This window comes from Diplotaxodon limnothrissa, linkage group LG1 (assembly GCF_057381915.1).
Source record: "Diplotaxodon limnothrissa isolate DT_005_m linkage group LG1, D_limnothrissa_male_GT1.1, whole genome shotgun sequence".
NCBI classification, from domain to species: domain Eukaryota; kingdom Metazoa; phylum Chordata; class Actinopteri; order Cichliformes; family Cichlidae; genus Diplotaxodon; species Diplotaxodon limnothrissa.
Window position 1 is genome coordinate 29,931,672 of NC_140596.1, and position 24,853 is coordinate 29,956,524.

At 40.5% G+C, this 24,853-nt stretch overlaps 3 protein-coding genes across 4 annotated transcripts; 1 reads left to right on the forward strand and 2 right to left on the reverse strand.

Annotated features, from left to right (window-relative positions):
- Positions 1–1,898: 1,898 nt before the first annotated feature.
- LOC146639994 (uncharacterized) lies at positions 1,899–3,995 on the forward strand. Its single transcript, XM_085357030.1, has 4 exons — positions 1,899–1,922; positions 2,450–2,627; positions 2,703–2,917; positions 3,657–3,995. The coding sequence occupies exons 1-4, from the start codon at positions 1,899–1,901 to the stop codon at positions 3,993–3,995; spliced, it is 756 nt and encodes a 251-aa protein (XP_085213156.1).
- Positions 3,996–5,215: 1,220 nt separating this feature from the next.
- On the reverse strand, positions 5,216–9,022 carry LOC146639995 (hyaluronan and proteoglycan link protein 3-like). Its single transcript, XM_085344946.1, has 7 exons — positions 8,967–9,022; positions 8,783–8,838; positions 7,969–8,130; positions 7,668–7,890; positions 7,427–7,572; positions 5,942–6,244; positions 5,216–5,511 (listed from the first exon to the last, which is right to left on the reverse strand). The coding sequence occupies exons 1-7, from the start codon at positions 9,020–9,022 to the stop codon at positions 5,216–5,218; spliced, it is 1,242 nt and encodes a 413-aa protein (XP_085201072.1).
- Positions 9,023–14,427: 5,405 nt separating this feature from the next.
- LOC146639996 (lactadherin-like) lies at positions 14,428–23,504 on the reverse strand. 2 transcript variants are annotated; one of them, XM_085357032.1, is made up of 10 exons: positions 23,394–23,504; positions 21,285–21,410; positions 21,073–21,204; positions 18,207–18,320; positions 17,834–18,015; positions 17,591–17,746; positions 16,716–16,860; positions 15,808–15,992; positions 15,175–15,327; positions 14,428–14,763 (listed from the first exon to the last, which is right to left on the reverse strand). In XM_085357032.1, the coding sequence occupies exons 1-10, from the start codon at positions 23,467–23,469 to the stop codon at positions 14,620–14,622; spliced, it is 1,413 nt and encodes a 470-aa protein (XP_085213158.1). In that variant the 5' UTR covers positions 23,470–23,504; the 3' UTR covers positions 14,428–14,619. The 2 variants fall into 2 exon arrangements, with proteins under 2 accessions (XP_085213158.1, XP_085213157.1); XM_085357031.1 differs by having other exon boundaries at positions 15,808–16,010.
- Between the last annotated feature and the right edge of the window lie 1,349 nt (positions 23,505–24,853).

Sequence of the window (24,853 nt, forward strand, 5' to 3'; positions counted from 1 at the left end):
TCACCTAATAAAAACTATGTCCTGTCTAAAGTCTGGTACAGATAGAGTAAACAGCAGCGTTAACAGTAAAGAAACATCACGTAAAATATTGTTTTTCCCTTTTAAGCAGCTTTAAGGTTGTCAGTATCATCTTGATCCTCGGCTCCCAGCTTTTCCCCTATTATCTTTTTTTCCAGGTATATCTTTAAACGTAAAACTATCTACAGCAGATGAAAAGTATCCGAGAGTCATGTTATTAAAAAACAGGGGAACAAAATCCACCAAAGACCTGACAGGACCTGCTCCATCTACACTGTTCACTGAAGCATCATCAGAAATATTCACAGTGGAAGGGTGGTAGTCGAGAAACCATTCTCAAGGAAGGAAACAGGGAGAAAAGGCACAGGCACGCCAAGTTACATAAAAACTGTTCTAAAAATCAGTGACAAGAAGTCTTATGGAGTGATGAATCCAAATGTAAGGTTTTTGCTTCAAAATCATCATCAGCAAGTATAGAGGAGGTCAGGAGTGAGGTGAGTGCCTACAGCCTCTGTAAAACACGAGGGTTTGTGGCTTCATTTCAGCAACTGCTGTTCTGCACAGAAAAGTGCTGTGAAATTTTAATCCAGCATGAAATACCATTTGGAAAGTTTCTGGGAACCGCATTTGTTTTAGCATCACAATAATCCCAAACACATTCTCAATGCATTGGAAGCTCACCTAGATAGAAAAACACATAGTGGAAAACTATCAGTCATGGATTGGCCTCCACAGAGCCTGGACCTCAACCTTAGTGTGGGAGAAATTTGACAGAGAACACAACAAAAGGCAAAACATTCAAAGAAGAGCTTTGAATGTCCTTCAAGAAGCCTGAAGAACTATTCCTGAAGACTATTTAAAGAAGGAAGCTGTCTAAGAAAGTTCAGGGTGTGTCAAAGGATAAAGATGGTCATAATAAATATTGACTGTCATGTTCATTAGAACTGTACAAACTCAAAAAATCGCTGCATTTATTTAGCAGTTTTCTAGCAAAATATAAAGACAAGAGCGGTGACTCAAGATTTGTGCATACTTCTTTACTGATAACTGTACTTACTGTTTATAGATAGCAGTGGTTACAGTTTTACATCAGAACTGGTGCAAGTTACGATCAAGTTTGCACATGTACTTTAGGCTGTGGACTTAGTAAAGGGGGGGGGGGGATTAATGTTAAAGGTTTTGTAAAATTCAATTAAAAGACTCAAATTATTGTTGACAGGAACCAGAAGGAGGCAGTAAAGCAATTTAAAGGATAACCAATTGCTGTTATATTCATAGAAAAGACTGGAAAAGGCTTCAGGTAGTTCTGTGAGCAAGACGGACAGTGACCAACAGTTCAATGCAAATATTGTTTTAGCTAGCAACTAACAGTTATTATGAGCCTTTTATATTCATAGGAGGTTAACTCTTCTGTCTGGTAGCTAATTGGCTTACAGGCAACATATCAGATAGGCTGATATGTATGCTATCATAACACTGGAAATTGTTTGCTTATATTTGTATTTAACATAAGAGAAGCAAAAGAGTAACTTTAACCCTAAAAATGGTTAGCAGTCGGTGACAAAGCTGGTTTATAAGCCTTTAGAAAGATGTGGGCATGCTGAATAATGTTACCTGCATGTTACTACAAACTGGGCATCACACTAAGAGGCGAGTTACATCAAAGGTTTTGACTGTAACAAAATAACTATCATTTCAGAGCACCGATGCTTCCCCTGGTCAGGTGAACGTGAGGATGACGAAAATGAGTACAAAAATGTTAATGTGTACAGACAGACACTTCAAAACCAGAGGGAGGCAGCAAAGCAATATAAAGGGTGAAAAACTGCAGTGAGCTCCCCAAAGAAGAAGAGCAGGCCTCAGGTAGCTCTGTGAGAAAGATGGACAGTCCCAAGCAGTTAAATGTAAGTATTTTTATTCTAGGCAGCATTGATTATAAGTCTTTTGCCTTCATAGCAGGTTGACTGTTTTCTATTTGGCAACTAACTAAGTGTCATTCAGCTTATCTAGCAGGTGGCTAACAATGAAGCTAGTCATTAGTCACAGGAACTGTTTGTTTGCATTTTTCTTTTTTGACCTAAACAAGGTCAAAAAAGAAAAATGCAAACAAACAGTTTGCATCTCTTAAACAAAGAGATGCAAAGGAGTAAGTTTAACTCTGAAAAAGGCTAGCAGTTGCTGACAAACATAGTCTAAGAGTCATTAAAAGTGATTCAACTGCAATCAGAATTACACATTTTTTTCCCTTGCATTGGACACATTAAATAACACAAATTAAAACTTTATAATTCCACATTGCTGTTTCCAAGTAATTGCATTTCTACTAAGCTTCCTTGCTGTCGTACCTCCAGCAGAAATCAGGACTTGTTATTGGCTGCCCTTCTTCGTGCATCTGATATTTTCGGATTAATGACTTTATTATCTGTTCCAGTTTCACGTGTCTATCCGGAAGGGATCTTCTATTCCTGCTCTGCAAAAATGCAACACTTGCTGTTCTCCAGGAAAATTTCATTGTCCGTTTTGTTCACCTGAAATTTTCAAACCCACAAACCGCCCCAGTCTTAGGATCCACTTGGACAGCCATCAAAGGGAAGCCTTTGAAACTGGAAGTATGTTTCAGAACTTTAAGTTTAAGTTAAACCAACTCATTCCTAATCATGATGTTTACATCTTTTCTGTTTCAGAATACACCTTCCACAGGTGTAGACTCCAGTGCAGAAGTCAGGCGCATTACCACTGTTTGTACTGCAAAGCCACAGTGATAAGAAGGAAAACTTTCCACAGTCATCTGTCATTTTGCAGTGAGCAACAACAGAGGAGGGTCCGGAAATTATCCAAACTACAGGCTGAATTGACACAAAGATTCCAAAATGACAGAGGGAGCCCTTCATATGACATGGTGAGGGTGTGATGGTGTAGTGCTGCACATGCTCTACGTTAAAGCAGATATGCATTATCTCTTAACAATGTTCCTAAATATTTAGTGTGCATGTCTATAGTTTTATTAAATACTTTGTGTGTGGTCTAGTGGAAAAGCTGTAGCCACTTTAGAAAGAGACTCAGTCACTTCCAATTGGTCAGCTTGTCCAAACAAAGCAAACCAGCATTTATTAAAAACATCAGGGGGACATCCAAGAAATTTATAGATGGGGCACAGCTCCCCTTCTCTGAAGGAAAAAGAGATGGCCCAGAATGAGTGGATGTCTCTGATATTCAACATTCATGATAACTGGGGCTGAGGGGGTTGAGAGAATGGGTTTCATTTTAAGATTTTTACAGACCTTTAATTGTAGTAGAGTACCTTTCTATTTATATTAATAAAATCATGCACTGCCAGCCATATATCAGACAAGCAGCAGTCACCTAATACCCATTACCTTCAACCAGCTGCTTCTGTTTCATTGCTAAATTTAAATATGCTAACATCGGTTGAAGGTCCCACTGATTACCACAATCCTTATGGCGAGATGTGAACCCTGCACATATTTAAGCTATTTGCTTAATAGCTCCAAATGTTTCAGTGTGTTCTTTCAACGTTGTTGATGTGGAACCAGTTCTACCAATTGAGCATCAAACCAACAAAAAGGAAAGTCATCCAAGAGATTTTAATTGGTTTAAAAAATGTTTTATCTTTACAGGAGAGGGATGTGAACGGTAACGGCATAACTATCGTCTCAGATTCAGAGGGCCAAGATTCAGAGGGCCAAAACAGCCACAGAGCCAGCGGCGGCCATTCTGTGTCTCACAGTTTCACCAGATCAGGCAAATGTGACACTGGGAGGAAAATGAAGAGGAGTACAGAGATGGACTCCTCTAAATGTCACAAAGGAGTACAGACAGACACTCCAAAACCACAAGACTGCGATGAGTATTACTTTATGACCCTCACGAAAGTGTTTAAGAAGTTGGCTCCTCAGAAAAAGGCAGGGGTCAGGATGAAAATCGAGCATCTTCTTCTCGAAGCTCAATTTACATAGAGAAGAGCATACCGTCTTTTATTTTTTTATATATATATATATATATATATATATATATATATATATATATATATATATATATATATATATATATATATATATATATATATATATATATATATATATATATATATATATATATATTTATTTTGATTGCACATGAATTACTTAAAGAAGTGGAAGTGATATGTTTTCTTTTTCACTGTGGACAAAGCCTGGAGTGTTTTGTGTCTTTGTGCCAGGCTACTGCATCTCAAATGCAAACTTACAACATGACAATTATTTCAAACATTTCAGTATTTAATATAAATGTGTGCGAATTAGCAGGATAGTTGAATTCAAACACTTTTTTTTTTAGTTTAACAATTAACAGACTTATTTGTTGAGGACAGGTGGCATGCTTGAGTTATACATTCAAACACTGAGCAGCAGCAGAGAGACAAAACCAGATGTTCTGTATGAGGATCTTTATTTGTAATAAATAGGATATATATTTCCATTAAAAAAAATCAACTAGACGGCTCCTTTGCTAGATTTTGAGTTGATTGTCATGTGCTTCAGATACGATGTAAGTACAACTTGGTGAGACATCACAGTAAATGCTTTACGTTCATATATGAAAGAGGAAATCAGACAGCAACTTTGTTGAATGTTATTTTCCTTCTCCCCAGGTTTTCGTTTTATATTCCTGCTGTCTCTCAGCTATAGTAAAAGTGAAAGGAAAAAAAATGTTTAAAAAGTACAGGAATGCTAGTATTTGAGCTCTGAATCCTCGTGTCAAATATAACGAGGGATTTTCTTTTTACTATTCTGTTGGAGTATTTAAAGCTCCATAGCGTAGTGGTTTACATATGGATCCAAGAAGTGAAAAAGCTCTACAAAAACTGCTAAATCAAATGTGCAGTGCTAGCTGATGTGGTGAGCCCTTGTTAATGAAGAAACAGCTGAAAGTAGTTTTATTCTACTTGAATAATTTCAGTGGTAATTATAAGTAAAATCTGTAGTAGCTCACATGGAAAGAAATGTATATGAGTTTAGATTCTTTCTTTTTTTTTAAATGTTGTAGCATTAAAGTTTCTTCTGTTCATCATCTTGTGAACCTGTAGATGTTTTGCAGACTGCAGAAGTGCACTCGTCTACAGTGTTAAGCATCCTGTTGGCTATAATAACAATTTTAAAAAATATTTAAATGTTATGGCCCACCAAGGATGGGTGGAGATCTACACTCTTTCAGTATCTAACTTGTAGCAGTAGACTCCATGCTTGTGCTGCGGAGGTGGGAAACCAAAGCTGCGTACCCCTGGCTCAGACGGACCACAGTTACTTCGAGGTCTGGTGATGGGATAGCGAACGCTTCCATCGGCCAGCCAGCCGGCATCACAGCGGTCAAGCCCCGTGAACTTCCACGCAGAATACAGCTGTCCAACTTTGGCAATCTCTGCTCCGTCCTCCTGACACGCATGCTGAGCTTCAGTCAGGTTCATCTTGTGAGAGGACTGAAGGTAGTAGACTCTCCCTTAGAATAAAACACATTTATTTTGACAGTTAGCTGCACAGACGTGTTTCAGACTGCTATATAGCTGCGATTTATCACCCATAAATGCTAATGTGTATTTGTACTTGAGTTTCTGTAAAATTAATTATGATGAATTAGAACATTCAGTTAGGTCATTTATTCATACACTATATGTATAAATAAATGGAGGCTCAAGTAATGAGTCTTAGCACCTTTAAAGAGAGGGATAATGGGAATCTGTGCCACTGTGCTCTTCAGAAATGAGGGTGTGAAACTGCTAAGTAATGGATCTGCTAATCTTTGTCAGTGTGGGCATCTTGACATGTCACAGTAAGGAAAACACAATTACACATCAGGAAATGGCCACTCAATATCACTTTAGCTTCTCTGTGGCCTTGTTGACCTCGCATCACCTTCTGCTTCGCCTCACCTTGGAGCAAAGAGGAGAAACAGAAGACATCGTAGTGATTAGGGTAGAGGTGAAGTCTATCGTAGTGGCGGACACCCGGGGCGAGGCGGGCTCCCCCGCAGGGCTCCCTGGACTGCGTGATCGGATACTGGACTGTCCCATCAGCTAGCCAACCGGCATTGCACCAGTTCATTCCCTCTTTCCAACACTGGAAGAGCTGTGTGATGGTGGCCACTGTCGAGTCCTGCTCCTTACAGGCTTGCTGGGCTCCCAGGAAGCTCAGATGGTAACGACCATGAGGGTGTTGGTAGGGAAACACCACACCTGGGTGGAAGATTCAATCAGACATCAGAATATCTATGTGGACTTCAAAGTGTGTCAAGCTTTCACTGCTATTGTTATTTCAGCTATTGTTACTACTTTGCTTACCAGGTGATACTACCACTGGCTTGTGGGGTTGTTGTTGTTGTTTTGTTTTTTTGTTTTTTTTAAATTCCAGTAAGTAGGTTTGCAATCATCTGCTCTTACTACAAACTACAAAACGGAACACTTTGATCTGCAACAGTGGGAAATCACAGGCTACTGGGTCAGCTGAACCAAACAGATGAGTGGTTAAAGTTAATTGTGTGGTTTTCTATGGCAACTCAATTTGGAAAGTAAAATGTTTGTCAGTTGTTTGCAGGGGTTTTTTTTCTTTTCTTTTTTGTCTTTTTTTTTCTTTTTTTTAAATTGATTATTTATTTGCAAATGTAAGCAGTCTGCTTTTATAATGGATATCCACACCAGCGGTCCCCAACCCCCGGGCCACAGACCGCTACCGGTCCGTAAGTCGTTTGGTAACGGCCATAAAAGATGAGGCTCGGATGCGAAATTTCTGGTTTTCAGGGTTTTTATGGCCTGTATTTATATAGCGCTTTTCTAGTCCCTAAGGACCCCAAAGCGCTTTACATATCCAGTCATCCACCCATTCACACACACATTCACATACTGGTGATGGCAGCTACATTGTAGCCACAGCCACCCTGGGGCGCACTGACAGAGGCGAGGCTGCCGGACACTGGCGCCACCGGGCCCTCTGACCACCACCAGTAGGCAACGGGTGAAGTGTCTTGCCCAAGGACACAACGACCGAGACTGTCTGAGCCGGGGCTCGAACCGGTAACCTTCCGATTACAAGGCGAACTCCTAACTCTTGAGCCACGATCGCCCCATTTTTATCGGTTTTTAGCTTGTCAGAGGGTTTTTTTCCGACGTTTTTATCGTTAACTCTGTTTCTCTGGGAATTTTCCCTTGTGTTATGAATAAATCATCATCTTTTTGGTACTGGTACCGGTTTTATTTTGTTGAATTTCTCCGCGACACCTTAATGACCAGTCCGTGAAAATATTGTCGGACTTAAACTGGTCCGTGGTGCAAAAAAGTTTGGGGACCGCTGATCTAGACTCTACATGTCGCAGCTTTCATTCACGGAAGCAAACAGGATAGCTGAAGGTGTAAATGCAGTACCTTGTAGCTCTAGGTGAACCACTGCGCTTTGGTCCTCCAGTCCATCCACCACAGTACATCGATAGCGACCTGTATCATTCAGCCAGAGTTTATTCAACACAAGTGCAGCATCTCCTGGGAAATCCTGTCGGAGCTGCACACGACCCCTGCCCGACAGACAGTGCATGTTAATAGTTTAAAGAAAAACATGGTCAAACAGTCAGCGATCAGGTTATCTTATTCAGTTGATCATATCTTTAACCTGAAATCTCCAAAACTTCGGAATCGAGTCCCGAAAGCCACGATCACATCAGTCTCCTGTCCCCCAGAGGCGGGCAGCCAGGACCACTTGACCCGGACCTCCCTTGGTGAGCTCGGCACAGGCTCATACCAAAATCTGCATTGTAGGGTCGCATTACCCCCTCTGACCGAAAGCACTGATTGCTCAGCAGAGTCCACGTAGAGTTTCATACCAATAAAATGAACTGCAGAATAAATACAGATTTAACTTATCATACTAATTTTATATTAAAAGGTTAGGGTCTGAGCAATAATGTGCATACGTTCGTTGTTGCCGCTTTCATTGAGGTAGTCACCGTAGAAGAAGCTGTTTTGGGTTGGGGGGGCAGCCGGGGCCCAGTCTGAGAGAACCAGGTGAGCTATGAACAACAATACAGTCTGGAAGCACCAAATCATCATCATCAGTGTCTGCACAATCCTCAAACCTGCGAAGAGAAAAAATATTAGCTAATTAATCATTAAAGGTCATGGAGCAGGATGGACAAGATCAGAAATGAGTTCAGCAGAGGAGCGGCTCAGACTGAGCAGCTTGGAGACAAGGAGAGGCAAGGCTGAGGTGGTTAGGGCATGTGCAGAGTTGGGATAGTGGATATAGTCGACAAAAGATGTTGAATATGGAGATGACAGGGAGGAGGACAAAAAAGTATTTGTTCTCGAGGGTTTTTAAAAAAAATGAAGACTCTGCTTGCTGTATTGTGAACACTGGATGTTATAATAAAGCAGCAGCAGTAAAGGAAAGCACGATACAATTTTAGCAGGTGTGCCAAATGTAATGACCTCACTGTATATAGTTTGCTGTGTTTATACAGGGAAAATGCGTTTTCACACTGCGGGACTGTCACTTAAAGTGACTTCAGTGTTTAGATGTAACAATAGCCATTAATGTTCGTCACAGTAGTTTTCTCGTTAAAAAAAAATCTGGTAATTCTTTGTTTTTACATTCATCAGGTCCCAATCAGCCCAAATATCAAAGAGAAATTAAAAATGCAGGAGGTTAAAGCTAACAAATTATATCTGACGTACAGTTGTTGTTATAATAATAATAATTATTATTAGATGGCTTTCTTTCCCACTTACCGCGAAATTGTCTGCGTGGTTTTTCCACCTCGTGTGAAAGGTCTGATGTTGGAGAGCTGGAGGCAAAGTGATCAAAAATATTCCCAGGATATTAATACCGCATTTAGCTTCCCCTCGGTCTCTGTCGATGATAAAAAACAGGTGCAGCTATGGGCCAGTTAATAATGATGAAGAATGTCCTGACCTTCTCCCCGAGGAGTGTCGGGTCGTACCGCTGCTCTGATTCTTAAGCACAGTCATCAAGCTGCTGGAAACATCCCCGTGTGTGTCTCTTTGTGCAAGCTGTGGTAGGTAGGGCATCTGCGGTTCAAGAAGACCTACAGAAATTACCCCCACCCCCGCAAAGTAAGCGCAGTTACAGTGGTTTATAGCTTTAAAGGAAAGTTAAAGATCATCGTGATTTTGATGGAAATTTAGCCCTTTATGTTACGCATATTATTCTACTATTGGGTAAAGTCTTTGTGGAGGCTCTATAAAAAATATTAAGGTCACCACAGTAATACACTTCAACAGGAACGGCACATGGGATCGCTGAGCGGCTGTTTGTGGAGGAAAACTCTTTGAAAGCAGATACTTGTTATGGAGGGCAGCAGCATTTACTAGAAACACTAGAAACACCGTAATCTTTAAAAAGAGCTCCTTTTATGGTGTGGAAAACATGACCTACACAGTCACATACAGCAGACACAAACAGTGAAGAAGTATCATGTGTTACGGTGTGTTCACACCGAACGCGATAGAGGCAGGCAGAGCTTCAGGCTTACATGTAAAGTCAATGGAAAGGCGCGATGACCCGCGATTGCGGCTCCCGCGAAAATTCGGACGCAGATTTGCGTCGCGAAACGCGAAAACGCCTGAAACGCGCGTGAGTGTAGCGCGTTTCAGGCGTTTGACTCGCGAAAAAAACCACGCGCGTGAGTTTATGTGTTGCATTTTGTGCATACACGCGTTTCGCGTCCCCCGCTCGAGTTGGAAAAATCTGAACTCCAGCGTCAAATCGCGCCGCGACAACCAATCAGGAGCCTGGTGATGTGGCTGTTACCTAGTTCAAAGGGGCAGATCCAGCCAAAGCCCTTTATTCTTCAATAGAAGGAAGGCTAATCAATGCCGTAGCAAACAACCCGGAGCCATACGACACCAGCTGCTTTCTGGACCGAGACAGGAATATAAAGGACCGAGCTTGGAGGAAGATATGTAAAGAGATCGGGCAACCTGGTAAGTTCATTCATTTTTCTTAAGTTTTCTCTAAAGTTTTCACTGACCCGGGGAAGCCGCACAAAAGCTAGCAAGCCACCGCTATTTTCCCACTGACGTACAAATACCGTTCTGCTTTTAGGCATGTTGTCATTTAAGAATATATTTTATTGTTTATTAATAAACAGCACACAGTGGTCCCGCTGTTCATCCGTCACTGCCTCTTTTTTTTAATTTTCTTTTTCTTTTTATTGCACCGTACAGCATTGCATTCTGCAGCCTGATTGACAAATCTGCTCCGTGTCGTCTCCTGCGCTTGCCAAATTTATCATGTTTGGTTTTGATAACCATCACGTCCAATAGAAAAAACAGCACGAAGACACCCATAACTATGAGCCTCATTCGGAAATAGACACCTGCACCGCGCACGAAAGTGGCAGGCAGATGAAGACAAACGGCGGCATAATAATACTTTTACGTTTTGCAATCTACAAAGGTTTGCACTTTGAGAATCAATTGTGAGAACTGTGACCAATGTTCGTGTGTGTGGAAAAAAGTGTATAAAGTGCGTGGCCAGGGGCTAGTTATTCTGACAACCCCTGCTGCAATAAATGAGGGACCACTGTCTACTCTATGATTATTATATTCAACCTGTTAACATTTAATACTATATTGATAGAACCAACTGATTCTGCAGCAGAGCATCCCCTGTTGCTTCTCCTGGCTCCCCAGTCCCTGAGCTCCTGCTGCTGCACCCACAGGTATGTACAGCAAGCACTGATACCTTTTTAGTCGGTGGGATTCCCTTGTGATCACCTTTACTAAATATCTACAACCAATCTGATTATATCCTGTTTTTGTTTTTTTTCTCAATGTTGAAATTAAAATCTAGTAGCAGCCTTCTCATTTCTTTGTGTTTTGTGCTGTTTTACAGGCCCACAGGGGAGGACGGCTCCGAGGCAGATGAGGGACGGGTCCCAGGACGGTCCATTGGTGGTGGAGCTGGCCACCCTGGTGTCCCTGAAGAGGCCACACCAGTCTCCAATGGAGCATTTCCTCCTCAGCCTTGTTCCTGCTCTGGAGAGCAGCTGGTCCTTTTTATTCCTGTCTCTCTGTAAATACTTATATTTTATATATTTATGTTTAATGTTTTTCTGTTTGAGAATTCTAATATTATTTCAAATAAATTTTTATAATGACTAATGTCTCAGTTCTACTACACAGCAAATGTTGGCACACGACTTGACACATGTAGAATTTATTTCATATTATACTAATGACAAAATATACTAATACAGTGGGATGCAGAAGTTTGGGCAACCTTGTTAATAGACATCATTTTCCTTTATAAATCGTTGGTTGTTACAATAAAAAATGTCAGTTAAATATCATACACGAGACACACAGTGATATTTGAGAAGTGAAAAGAAGTTTACTGGATTTACAGAAAGTGTGCAATAATTGTTTAAACAAAATCAAGCAGGTGCATAAATTTGGGCACCACAAAAAAAGAAATGAAATAAATATTTAGTGTATATCAATGTGTGTGTCTCCTATATGATATATGGGGTGCCTTTGTCTGGACGTGCTTCCCATCCAGAGCTGCACAGCACAGAGGGAAGTTCCAGCGCTCCTGGAAATCCCTTTGTGATGGACCGCCAGTCTCCAGGTGAAGGCACAGCCATGAAGTCGTCCACTAGACAGTCCCAGATGGCCGTCGCTGCCTGGGGGGTGATCTGACACACCGACTCTGTAACTGAACGCTTGGTGCTGAAGGAGTCCGCGGTGACAAGGAACCTGGACAAAATTGTTCAAAATCAGTATTATGTGTACTGCAGTTACAAAATACATTATTCAAATTCCAAAATACTTTTGTGATGTCAGATATAAATCACAAAACTTAAATCTTACATAAAACATTTTGTAATTATAAGGATAATTCCAAACGTATATTAGATAATATCTAAAACAGTTGTGTTTTATTTTAACTTTAACATATCATAATTTGATTGGTAGCAACTTTCACAACTACAGTGAGCCAATCACTCATAATTCCTAAACATGTCAATCAGGTAGGAATGAAGTGAGACATTAATAGAAATAAAGAGTTGTGTGTTGACATGTAGCCCTTTCCTTGCTTAAATCATTAATATTTTTGAAAAATTAATCCGTGATAAGACATAGCTTATCAAGATAGAACCATGTAACTAAAGATGAACCAAACTGTTCAGTTTTATCTAACTCTGTTTTAATAAAGGATGCTCAAACTGGCCGAGTGAATGACGGTGATAGCGCTGGAATCGGCCGTCATCCAGGCGCAGTTCCTGGAGCAAGTGGTGAAACTCACCAAACTGCTCACACCTCTGGAGGACCTGATGGACCCAGGTACGGCGAGGATGTCCTTTATGCCGCTACTCTGCTCTCCACAGTAAATAGAGAAGGGAGACTCTCTCTTCAAGCGCTAGCTCGACACCTGCCATCTTGCAAAGATACCGGTCTGGCAAAACTTCCTCCCACATCCCTCCCACATTTCCGGTTCACGCGCGTTAAAATATGATATTTTGGGGCGCGATGGATTTTTCTTGGACACGAGTAGAGGTGCGAATGTACACGCGTCAAGTTAGGGGCGTTTGGGGCTTTTTTCTCGCGCCCATCGCGTTCGGTGTGAACACACCGTTAGAGATGCTTTGACCTCCACTGCTTTTATTTTACAGAGATGAAAGATGTTGCCAGAGGCCAAACATGCCAGGATTGTGAGCTTATGGGCTAACAAGGTGTAATTACTGGTGTAAAGAGCAAGCTGAAGTCTTCTGCAAGAACTGCATTCAAGCGTTTGCGATAACTGGCAACGAGTCTCTCTTGCTGTGGAGGAGTTTGGCACACTCTTTATTACAGAATTGTTTTATTCAGACATACTGGAGGGTTTTCAAGCATGAGTGGTGTGTTAAGTATCGATCAAAGTCCAGATTTTAATTATGCCACTTTCAATTTTTTATTTTTTGAACCATTCAGAGATGAACTTGCTGGTGTGTTTTGGAATATCCAAGTGTGCTAGCACTTCAGGAAAGCACCAAAACATCCGCAGACCATCACACTACCACCACCATGTTTCACTGTTGCTATGAAGTTCTTTTTATGAAATGCTGTTAGTTTTACGCAGATGTAACAGACTCAAAACTTCCTAAACGTTCAGCTTTGGTCTTGTCAGTTCACAGAATAGTTTCCCCAAAGTCATCAAGATGTTTTTGGCACATGTAAGACGAGCCATTGTGTTCTCTAGAGTCAGCAGTGGTTTTCTCTTTGAACTCTCCCATGGATGCCATTTTTGCCACGTCTCTTTCTTATTGCTGTATCATGTATTCATTTATTACATAAACAGGCTGTTTGACCTAATTTGGATGTTAGAAAACAGTTTAAGAGTGATTCCTGTACTTTTGTACTGCGTGTCACTCACTCAAATTTGACGTCCACGTTTCCACTGTTTGGTAGAGATTCCCATTGGATGTGAGAGTAAAATAAAACTGCTATAAAAGTGGAATCACATTGAAACCTTATAAAAAGGACATAAAATTGTAAACATAATAGTAAGTTAAAGGATGAGTTTTTGTATATCAGTGTTTAAGAAATGATTTCCTGAATTCCTTAGCTTCAATTTCACCATCACCAGGCTGAGCATGAAGACTCACATCATGTTTTGTGTGGTTAGAACAGTTTGTTCTTTGCGAAACAAAGAGGAACGCAGCCAACGCCAGGCTGCTCAAAAACTGCACCTTCTTTTAAGTTTTATCTCCTTTTAAATGCTGAGTTGTACAAAAGAATGCTCACTTTTGTCTTCTTTATCTACGCCTTCATTTTGTACCCTGTGTACATGACTCTGCTAACAAGTCAGCTCATGCTTAAATCAGCTGTGAGCATCTACTCTAACATGGGCACTCTAACAGCTCAAAAATGGATTTTTGTGTCTCAGCTGAAAAGATACACAAAGTGTAGAAAGAGTTTTTTTTTAAAACATTTAATAATGTTAACCAACAGTGAATTAAAAAAGCAATGCAAAACGTTGCTGTTTTCTACATATTTCACATTTTTTGTAAAAAGAATTAGTTGGTCATGAAATTAAATTTAGGAACAAAGCAAAAAGGTGTCAAAATGTGTTTAACCCCCCCCAAAACAAACAAACAGAAAACCCTACTCATCCGTGGAGTCAAAATGTGAAAGTTATCATTTTCCTGCTCTGGACAAGCGTTCCTGTCCTGTGTGGTTGAAAATGCCATAAATACACTCTGTATTACACCGGGAAAATCTCAGGGCTTGCATTCTTAGACAGACTAAGAGAAGATCTGTGCAAAAAAAAGCTCCTAAAGGACAAATTATCAATCTGTGAGGGATCTGTGAGCAGTTCAATGTTGCAGCATCAAACAAACTTTTAGCAATGTAAACATTAGGGGAGGGGGGGGGGGGGGGGGGGGTTGCTACAGTCAAAGTGCTACAAGTGTTAAAGTCCAAGCTATTCAGCAAATATGATTCCCATGGAGTAAAAAACAAAGCAAATGATTCTGTTTGCGATCCGTCCTCCGCTGTGGTGCGAGCAGACGGAGCATCTGAGGATGAGGATGGAGTGCTGATAAATGGTTATTGACTAGTTTCTAATCATCGCAGCCCAACAGCTCCATGCGCAGAGTGATGCGCTCGTGCCATTCCCAGGGGATGACTCGGACGTATCGAGCATAGACCGGAGGCTCAAAAACATTCTTCTTATGGGTGTTGTTGTCAGTGTTTCCCTGGAAGAGCTGCAAAAACATGTTAAGGTTACTGTTAAATGAAAACACATTGTTTTGAACACACCTTACTCCCATTTACACGTGTCAGTGACTGTTTTTGTGCATGCGTGGGTGGGTGAGTGTGTGTTTTGTTTGTTAGATTACAATTTTTTTCTGAAGTGGAGGTGAAGTGGAATTTTCTATGATTTTGTGTAGGTTTTTTAATACTGCTCCTGTTTTTCTACCTTACTGAATCAAAATATTGTTTTGTCATATTGTATTTTATTACGTTTTGTTTAATGTTTTGGATGCTGCAACACAGCAATTTCTCAACTTTTGAGATAATAAAGTATATCTTACCTTATTTTTAACGTAGCTTTGACATATATGGAAAAAAAAAAAAAGAGGAAATGGCATTTCAGGTATTCACATACGTCTGACCTTATCATTTCCGGTGTTCTCCTTCACTGTACTCCAGGACTCCCCATCATTGCTGTAAGCAACTTTAAACACTGATACAAACTGCAGTACTCCAAAGTCCTTTGCACCCTGTGTGATGATGCCCGTGAGGCGCTTTGTCTTCTCTAGATCAACCTAAGATAAGATAAGATAAGATAAGATAAGATAACCTTTATTAGTCCCACACGTGGGAAATTTGTTTTGTCACAGCAGGAAGTGGACAGTGCAAAAGTTATGAGGCAAAAATTAGAATACAATAAGAATAAATACAGTACACAACTGTACAGAATAGAATAAAATAAAATACTATATACAGTAGAATAAAATAAAATAAATATACAATAAGATAAAAATAGAATACAAATACAAATACTATATACAACTGAGTAAAAATACAACGATGACAGAAAGGATTATTGCACTTAGTATTATTGCATATGTATGGATGTGTGTGCTTGATCAGTTAAAGTCTTTATTATGGAGTCTGACAGCAGTGGGGAGGAAAGACCTGCGAAATCTCTCCGGGGAAGGAGCAGGAAAAAAATGGCATTACCAACTAGTAACTTCAAAGAAAACAAGATTTTTAAAAAAGGTGACTGCTGCGGTTTCCCTCACCTGGATCCACTCTGAGCGGTTGTTGTAAGCAGGAGACCATGCATTAGTCTTCCCCACCTTATCCAGCCGGGCAAACTGAGGGTGCCACGTGAAAGTATCAATGCCCCACGTGCGGTAAGAGCTGGAGGCTGAAAGCTGCCCGTCTGAGATGAACCGAGACTTCATACCAAGAGGCTCTGAGCAACCTGCCGTGTTTGAATAAACTGTGAATCAAAAGGCAGACGGACAGACGGAGGGAGGGGGAAGCCAAAGCAACAGAAAGAGAAAAGAGGGGAAAAATTGAAATCACCCGACAGAAAAGAAGAATCAACTTCACCCAACATTTTAAGAATGACGAACATTCACAAAGCGAGTGACTGATTACAATCACAAATACCCACCAGTGACCGAGTGAAAGGAAAAAAACAGAAGAGTCACACAATGCAGAAGAAAGCATGCAACATAGCACACAGAGCTGTTTTTCTTTAAACCTTTTAGCATTAAGATCAAATAAGACAAAAGCTGAAGATGGACAAAAACACAGCCGGCAGTGTTTTTATTCTTGAGTGCTTGAAATGGCTTCTTTTGTTGTTTCATAATAAGGACTGTACCCACAGAGCTATAGTGGATAACTTCTATGTGGTCAAACTAGGCTAGATGTGGTGCAATTACATTTCAAAAGTCTGTCATTTCACCTGTCAGCAAGACCACAGTAAGAAGACATCAACACAGTAGCACAAGACACACTAACGATGCTGCGAGGAGTTATGCAGTTTAGGTTAAGGGTTCACAGAGGCTGTGACCTGACTTCGACTTAGCGTACACCACCTGTCCTTTTTCATTATTGTCCTATCTTTTTTATCTAACTGCTTTTGCTCGCTGACCTTGCTGTAAGTGTTACGGCTGTGCTGGAAGTTTATTGTGTTTACCGTGAAGTTCACAGCCCAGCAGCTCCATGCGCAGCGTGCAGGCCCTGCAACAAACCACGGGGATGATGCGGATGTACTGGGCCACGATAGGAACGTCAAAAAGGTTTGTCTTTGTGCGGTCGTTATCTATGTTGCCCACAAAAACCTGCAGCAAACAAACACAGGTGAGCAAACTGAATAAACAAAGTCAACAAGAACACTCAGAGAGCACAACTAACTCCCACCAAAGGGCAAGGGCTATACTAAAACTGTTTTATGATGTTTTTATTACAACATGATGATGTCAGCCTGTAATGGCGTCACGGTGTGTTTTATAGCTCTCTCTATGCCCTTTCATATGATAGATTACTCAATATGGTTTCTTTAAATTCTTTTCAAGATCAACTATGATCTTGTTGATTTTGAAGGTCAAGGTCAAATGCTTAGCTACCCTAGATACCCAGGTCCCCCAAGGGTAGTATATAGTTGTGAAGTTTGAAGACAAAGAGAATAATCCTTATTTGTCCTGCACTGGACTTTGGTGCAACAGGGCGGTCTGGGCTGCCTACCCTTCAGCTTTTTTTTGATTGGCTGCCTCTTACAAACAGAGGGTTCAAACAAGAGGTGGGTGGAGCTTGTCAGTGAGAGCAGATATCATCTGTCATCTCAGGAACACAGCTCTAAATAAACATCAGGGAGAGGCATGAGTTGAAAAAAAAAGTCTGGCTCATTGGGATTACTTCTACACCTCATCTCATTGTTCTAGATTGTTTAACACCTTAATATCGACATCCACCACTGTAAGAGTATCTATGTGTTAGAAAATGAGAAAAAGCTTAACAGGTCCACTTTAAACACAATAGAAAATAACATATGTAGTACAAAGTTGTGTCTACCTTATCCCTCTGCTGGCCATCCACTTTGTAAGTGATGTAGGAGTTTCCATCAAGGCTGCTTGCCACCTTGAAGGCTTTGATGTACTCAGCTGTGCCCAGGCGACTGGCACCCTGAGTGATGATGCCCGTCAGACGCATAATCTTCTGCATATTAATCTGTTGTAACCAAAACGCCATGGGTCAGTGAGCATCTGGACAGGTCATGCACTGCTCAGTCTCGTCAAAAGCATTCACTTCTCTCACCTCGATCCAGGGGTTCTTGTCGTGTGTGGCTGACGTCCAGGCGTTGACGATGCCTTGGTTGTTCAGTCGAGCCAACTCTGGGCCCCAGCGCTGAAGACCCAGAATGCCATAGTGCACAGAGGAAGCAGAAATCTGGGACGCCACGATTGCTCCTCCCTCCATCCCCAGCAGAGAAACACACCCTGGGGTATGAGATGGAGGGATTTTTTGTTACTCTTGCCACGCTTTAGATCTTTTTCTCATGCTTGAGTGAGCCACGCTTACAAGGATATCTCATCAGTTTTTAAGTTCTTTAAAAAATGTTGAGGCAAAGCGAGTAACAACAGGCTGTCAGGCTGTTTGAAATGTGTGTGTCTAATGGTGGTGCACATACGTAGCTGGCACTGCTTTCCAACATACGGTGAGGGGCACTGGCAGGAGTAGTCTCCATCCAGATCTCGGCATTGCCCTCCATTCTTACAAGGCTGTTTTTCACAGTCATTTACATCTGAAAATCAAATTCAGAAATTACAAAACAAATAAATAAAACAACAACAAAAACAAAAACAAACAAAGAGTGCTTCAGATGCGGTTCACACTTGTCAAACAAGCACAAACATCTGAGGGAAAACTGGTGGAGGACTGAAGCAGGTGAATGACCATAATAATTTCACTGTGTCTCCAGCATTCAGCTGGTGACAAATAATTACTCTTCAATCTTATTGCGTTGACAGAAGTGGCCCTGAGGCATGGCGTCATTGAAGAAGGAAAAGTGAACAGGTGGGAACAGCGGAAACTTTGAAGTTATATCCTTGTCGTGTCACCTGACACACTTACACACCAACTATTCTGGCAACAAGCTAGAACATCTGCTCAACAGCAGTATACACAAACTGAGCTCTTTAAAAAAAAAGAAAAAAAAGAAGGTATTTCAAATAATAGTGAAATTTGTCATTAAGTATCATTAATGTTTCTCCTTTGATTGAAGGTCCAGTTTTGATTGAAGGTCCACTGTCTAGGTAATGCTTGGTAATCTCCACAAGGTGGCACACTCATACAACATAAAGACTACAGACAGTTGGGATGATTACACATTTTTCTTCTCTACTGTTTGAAAAAGAACCTATTCATTTTTAAACCAAGCAGTGAGATTGCACACCAAACAATATTCCTTCAGTTTTTAAAAGGCAAAATGTGACTGAAAGTAAGCAGCTAAGAAGACAAAAGGTGCTGTTTTACTAAATGACCAGTATATAGATTGCTTTGTAATAATAGTAGGTTATGTTAAGTCTTTGTGTTTGGTTTGTATTGAAAACCAGTGTGTACCATGTTTATGATGTTTTCCCAAACCCGCAGCCAGAGGAGGTCAGCCCCACTCCCTGCTCCATGAAAAATCCACAAGCAGAAAATCTCAGCCGCATCAATGAATTATATGATCTACACAGCAGAATACACTGTCTTCTGCTTTTTCATCTCTGTGTGAGAAATAGTATGCGCACTGGCTAATACAGGGATATGACATATGATGATACAACATAATATATAGTTTATAATCTGAATATAAATTAACTGTTGTAAAATTGCAATGATACAGTGCTTTTATAAGGTGTTATAGGTGCATAAATGCTACAAATGCGTCATTTTAGCCAGATGGTAGGTGGTTGCTAGGCAATGTGATGGCATAATATTGTATATAGATAAGAAACTTTAGGGTCCTAATGTACCTATGTGCCAATTTTGTTTGCTTAACTCTAACTGTGTAGGAGGAGTTTACGTGCAAACTTTTATAGTGACAGTGACAAAATCTAATACGATTTTTTTTTAAAGGTAAAGTCCAAAAACGTTGTTACGTTATTAAGTTCAGACTTGATGAAAGCTGTGTAACTGACACCTAAGCATCACACATGCCTTATTTCACCTGTTTTAGTAACGCCAAGAAACTTCAGAATGAATGCAGGGCTGACGTAATGCCACATGAGTCTGTTTAATTCCTGTTCCAGTTAATGCTAAGAGGATTGGTCACAACAGCACGGGCACAGCACAGCTAATAACACTGAGAAACAAATGATCTTACCAAGAGGCAGACTGTGAAATAGCCTTTGCTTTTTTTTGCTACTTAAATCTGAAGCCTGAAGATCTGGCTTGTACTGAACATTTTATTTTTGTCAAGTGGAATTCATTTTCACACGCTCTGGCTTCACCTCAGTGACTTCTCAAAGGCTCTTTACCTACTATCACATCACTTGTTTTTTGTGGAGTGTTATTTCCGTGCATTTACTGGACATATTATATAGTGCGGCGTATATTGTCTGCCTGGTTCAAAATTAGAAAATATGGGAGTAGACGACCAGACTGCACCAACACTACAATTGGTGGTCAGAGCATGGGCTTTGGGAGGGTGAGCTGTTCCTCCACAAAAAGAGGAAAAGAGGGGAAAAAAAGCCTCTTCACAAAGTTATGCAAGATTTTGAATCAGAAGGTTTATACATTAAATCTTTTTCATCATTTTTGCTACCAAACTCACAGTTCAGGATGTCAGCCACTGCTCAGAGGTGTCTAGGAATAATATTCACACACACACACACACACACACACACACACACACACACACACACACACACACACACACACACACAAACAAACAAAACCCATCCTAAGTTTGGCTTCCTTTTTGTTATTTTCTCATGCATTTGCTCCACTAATAATCCTCGTGTTTTAATGCTAATTTTACAAGCAAACTTGTATTGGATTCTGCTATGAGGATATGACTGAATTCACTATTCATTTGACTGGGATAAAATAGATGCAATGTTGACCCTGTGTGAGAAGCATCTGCATGCTAAGAGACTTGGAGTGGTCTTTTACTAATTAGCCAAAGAGAATAACCACAGAAGCCACTGAATGGGCTCCTTTCATGAAGCTGCTGAGCGGACTACACATCCCTTTCATTGCCGAAGATGTGAACGGAAGAAAAAACTCCTTGTGTTAAAACTTCTAGAGAAATCTGCTGCAAGTGGAGCTTGCTACTGTGTTTTTCACATTTTTGGGTAAGCTGTTCTCTAAAAAATACTACTTTGAAAGAAATTAGAATGCAACCCATTCCTAAACGATAAATCTTTTATGTCAACATTAAGTGGCCAGAAATTGTTTTAAAATTCATTGAATAAGGAGTTAGATGTCCTCTGGAGTACAGCAAGTAGTCTTATAGATGCAAAAAGGGTTCAGTTCAGGCTTTTGACTCATAGCCAGAAGTAACTTACTGATCTGGCAGTGCACTCCCTTAAAGCCGGGCTGGCACTTGCAGATGTACTCATTGAAAACATCTCCTCGTCTGGTCGGAGCGATGACCTCGCAGGACCCATCGTTCTTGCAGGGGTTGGGACTGCAAGGTCCTGAAGATGGAAAAAGAAAGGTGTTAATTTCGGTACGTGCTTCGGTGCTTTCCCACCAGAATTTTCCTTTTCAGCTCTACCTGTCTCTGTCAGGTTACAGCTGTCTCCACCAAAGCCATCGGCACAGATGCAGATGAAGGGTTCCTCTCCTACTCCAGTCACGCATGTTGCTCCATTGTAGCAGTGATTTACCTTACAGTAGTCAGCTGAGTGAAAGAGATAAAGGAAAGGCAGTGCAACGATTATTAGTATTTACTATTCACACCGCGGCTGCACATGCATGCATCCACTGCAAAAAGCACACATTTCTATAGTAGATAGTGAAAAAACAACAACAAACAACAAAACAAAAAAACTTGTCATTTAATTGTTTATCTATTAATTAATTACTTGTTGTAGTATGAATGGCCCGGGAGATGTCTTAATCAGCAGGAGAAGCTCCAAACCTCCAAAATATATGCCCTCCTTTACATTATTCAAACCTGCAGAGTGGGCCAAATTGGTGTCTTTGGCAGATAATTCTAGTTCCCGGGCATTATGTTTGATGCCCCAGGTCTAAAAGATGGTATCGCTCAGCACTACCAACTCAATATAGCACTGCATTTCCCAAAGTTCAGTTCTATTGCAGATAATGTATGGTAAATGGTTGGGTACAGCCATCAGGTGTATCTAAAGAGTAACACAGAGATCTTTCCCTGGTGTTGCTGGAGTTTCTGCCCTGATCAGTGCTCCTGCAGTTTTTGCTGGGAGGCACTGAGTCACACATCATGCCTGGATTGTGTGAAATGATGGCTCAGACCTCAGTGGGAGCGGCAGGACAAAAGCTTATGAGTCATACGAGATCTCTCAAAGTTACAAAACCTTTACCTCATTATCTTTGTTTTCTTTTTCCAGTCTATTGACTCAACAGCAGCAGTCACCATTCAAACTGTGAGCAGCTCCAGGTACAACAAACTGCAATTTACTGGCATTTTGTTTGGCAGTGAGGCCAAAACCCTACATGAATTATTCTTGAATACAGCACAATCTATGTTTACGAAACTATTCGCCATGAAAACGGATCAGAAGAATAAACACATAAATAAATAGCCCAAAATACAGTGGAAATGTGACTCAATATAAAGTTTTATGTGGTTAAATTCTCAAAAAGTGTATCCCGAATAAATGCTGGAAAGTGTCTAAGGCTGTGTGAGCTGGAAAACAGCTGGTCCTATGATGTAGCCACTGTCTTTATGAGCCAACCTCTGACAGCAGAATGTGTTTATGTCCAGGATTAGCTGAGTTTTCCAGAAGCATGCGGATCTTTGAATAACAGACTAGGTACACAGCATGACAATACAGCAGCTCAGGGGTGGGACAGGATATGCACCACACCTGACAGACAGGTGGGACTCTGAATGTACACAACCACCATGAGAACAAAATCACATTTGCATGTTGAACTAAATTTAGATGAGTGGACAGCTGCTTCATGATGGCCCCAGACAGGAGCACAGATGGCATTAATTTCCTTTCCATCTGCATCAAATCCTTGTGAGTCCAGGTAGATGTCCACAGAGACAACTAAAGGGACACCTGTAAGTGTGCCTGTGAGAATAATGACATTTCTAGAAACACTGTCCACTGAGAAAGGGGAAAACAACCACGAGAACTGTTCACTACTGCAAGTATCGCTTCTTGTACAATGATCACTGCTCAGAATAGAGCTTAGTAATAACAGAGTATCATGTGTAATAACAGACCGGTCTCACATTTAATCACCTAGTCTACCAGGACAATAATGAGCTCACATTATCATAGGCATACGTCTACATTGACTGCTTTCAGGGGGTAAAAAAGTGCACAAAACTGAATCCTAAATGCTTAAGTAAGAATAGTAAAAATACTTGAGATATTTAGGCTACTGTTGTACATCTGCTGTTTTCTTTTCGCCCTGCATTACGTTGATTTATGTGAAAAGGAAAAACAAAAAGCAATCAAAGTAGGTCACTTCACAGTGAATTGACAATATAATGGGGAAAAGGGAAGCAAATGCCATGGAAAATACAACAAACAGCACCAGAGTCCCCTTAAGGAGAAATGGAGTCTAGTGTTAGAGGCAGAGACCTGTCAACAAAGTAAACTTTTAAGTTCTGCGTTAACGCAATATTCCGCTTTGATTCGTGTCGTTTATTCAAAAGGAAACTTACCTGTAACTGAATGCAGGCAAAGCAGCAGAGCAAATGTTCCTACATACGCTGGGGTTACATTTCCAGGACGTTTCATATTTGTTTTAGCCTTACTTTGTCCCGGGGGGTTGTTTGTCCGGAAAGACGCGCTACCTTTAAAATTTGAATACCAATGCGGCTTTGAAATGCAGTCGGAAATATCGCAATTCCGACTAAAACGCAGATGAAGAGCCGGGTGATAAATGGGAGAGCTGAGATTTTCGCTAATACCCGAGTTAACGACGTGTGACGTTTTCTGGTGGGCGGAGAGAAGTGAGGAGGAAGTCCTCTGATATTCATTCATGGCAGTCTGTTCGCCACTTCTTTCATTATTTTTTACTTCTTGTTGACTTCAAACTTACTTACTCCTACATTTAAACAAAACAACAAAGAACGAAAACAAATGTATTTATGTGCTATGGTGCTGGTCAATTTTTTAAATTGACTTTATGCATTCTAATATGCCTTACCATTAAAGGCATTTTCCACTTTAATTTTGTCTCTTCATCGTGAGTTAACTTTTATCTAAAATTAACTGAAAGTCGTTGAAAGGCATCAGTCAGCTTAATTACCTGTTATTCAACTTCATAGTGCACCCTAAAATATTTGTGCGTTGAATAACTTGTTTTATTGTGAGCATGTGAATGCACCACTACCCCCTCCCCTTGGCCAGATTGACAGGTTAGGCTGAGATTTGAATTAGCCCCAGGGATTATATACTGGAAACGAAAACACCTGTAGCATAGGGTACTGTGCAAAAGTCTTGAGCCACACCTCACTTTTTATTTCCCTTCTAAGGAGCCAGACTTTATTTAAATTCTTCTTTAACACTGGCCTATAAATCATTCAAGTATTTAAAACTCCCTAACTCAAGAGATGAGCCAGTGTTGTGTCTACACACGACATACAACTTAGTAAATAAGCAATTTTAATCGTATCTTTATGTTACTAGCAGCCTGCTTCCTATTTCTTTAGCTGAATCTAACCAAAGATAGCACAATTTGACAGCATTTTTGTACCAAATCAGCAATTACTGAAAAGCTATAAATTACAAAATGTAGTAAACAATCCAAAGAAGAGCTTTGAATGTCCTTAAAGAAGCCTGGTGACGTATTTCTGGAGAGTGTTCAGGCTGTGTTGAAGAACAAAGATGATCATAACATATATAAACTTTCAAGCTGGTTAGAATTGTACATATTCCAGTTTTTGCCTTGTATACTGTATTTCCATGTATCTTTGAAAATGTTTCAATAAACCAGTTGGAAGATATTTCTAATTTTCCCAGAAAAATGTGAAGAAATTAGGGAGGGCTCAAGACATTTGCACAGTACTGTAAAATTACATGTAAACATGCAGTTGGAACATTTTGCTGACAGGATCTTTTGTTTCCCCCAACATAAAAGAAACGGAGGGATTTAACAAGGGATTTAACAAGTCTAAAT

Coding starts and splice junctions, on each gene's coding strand:
- LOC146639994 (XM_085357030.1), top strand. CDS start 1,899: ATGGACAGTCCCAAGCAGTTAAAT. Junction 1,923..2,449: donor ACAGTCCCAAGCAGTTAAAT/GTAAGTATTTTT, acceptor TATCTGTTCCAG/TTTCACGTGTCTATCCGGAA. Junction 2,918..3,656: donor GGAGCCCTTCATATGACATG/GTGAGGGTGTGA, acceptor TTATCTTTACAG/GAGAGGGATGTGAACGGTAA.
- LOC146639995 (XM_085344946.1), bottom strand. CDS start 9,022: ATGACTGTGCTTAAGAATCAGAGCAGCGGTACGACCCGACACTCCTCG. Junction 8,839..8,966: donor CGACACTCCTCGGGGAGAAG/GTCAGGACATTC, acceptor CTTTGCCTCCAG/CTCTCCAACATCAGACCTTT. Junction 7,573..7,667: donor CGAAGTTTTGGAGATTTCAG/GTTAAAGATATG, acceptor TCTGTCGGGCAG/GGGTCGTGTGCAGCTCCGAC.
- LOC146639996 (XM_085357031.1), bottom strand. CDS start 23,469: ATGAAACGTCCTGGAAATGTAACCCCAGCGTATGTAGGAACATTTGCT. Junction 18,016..18,206: donor TGGAAAGCAGTGCCAGCTAC/GTATGTGCACCA, acceptor CTCATACCCCAG/GGTGTGTTTCTCTGCTGGGG. Junction 16,011..16,715: donor GCTGGGCTGTGAACTTCACG/GTAAACACAATA, acceptor TTTGATTCACAG/TTTATTCAAACACGGCAGGT.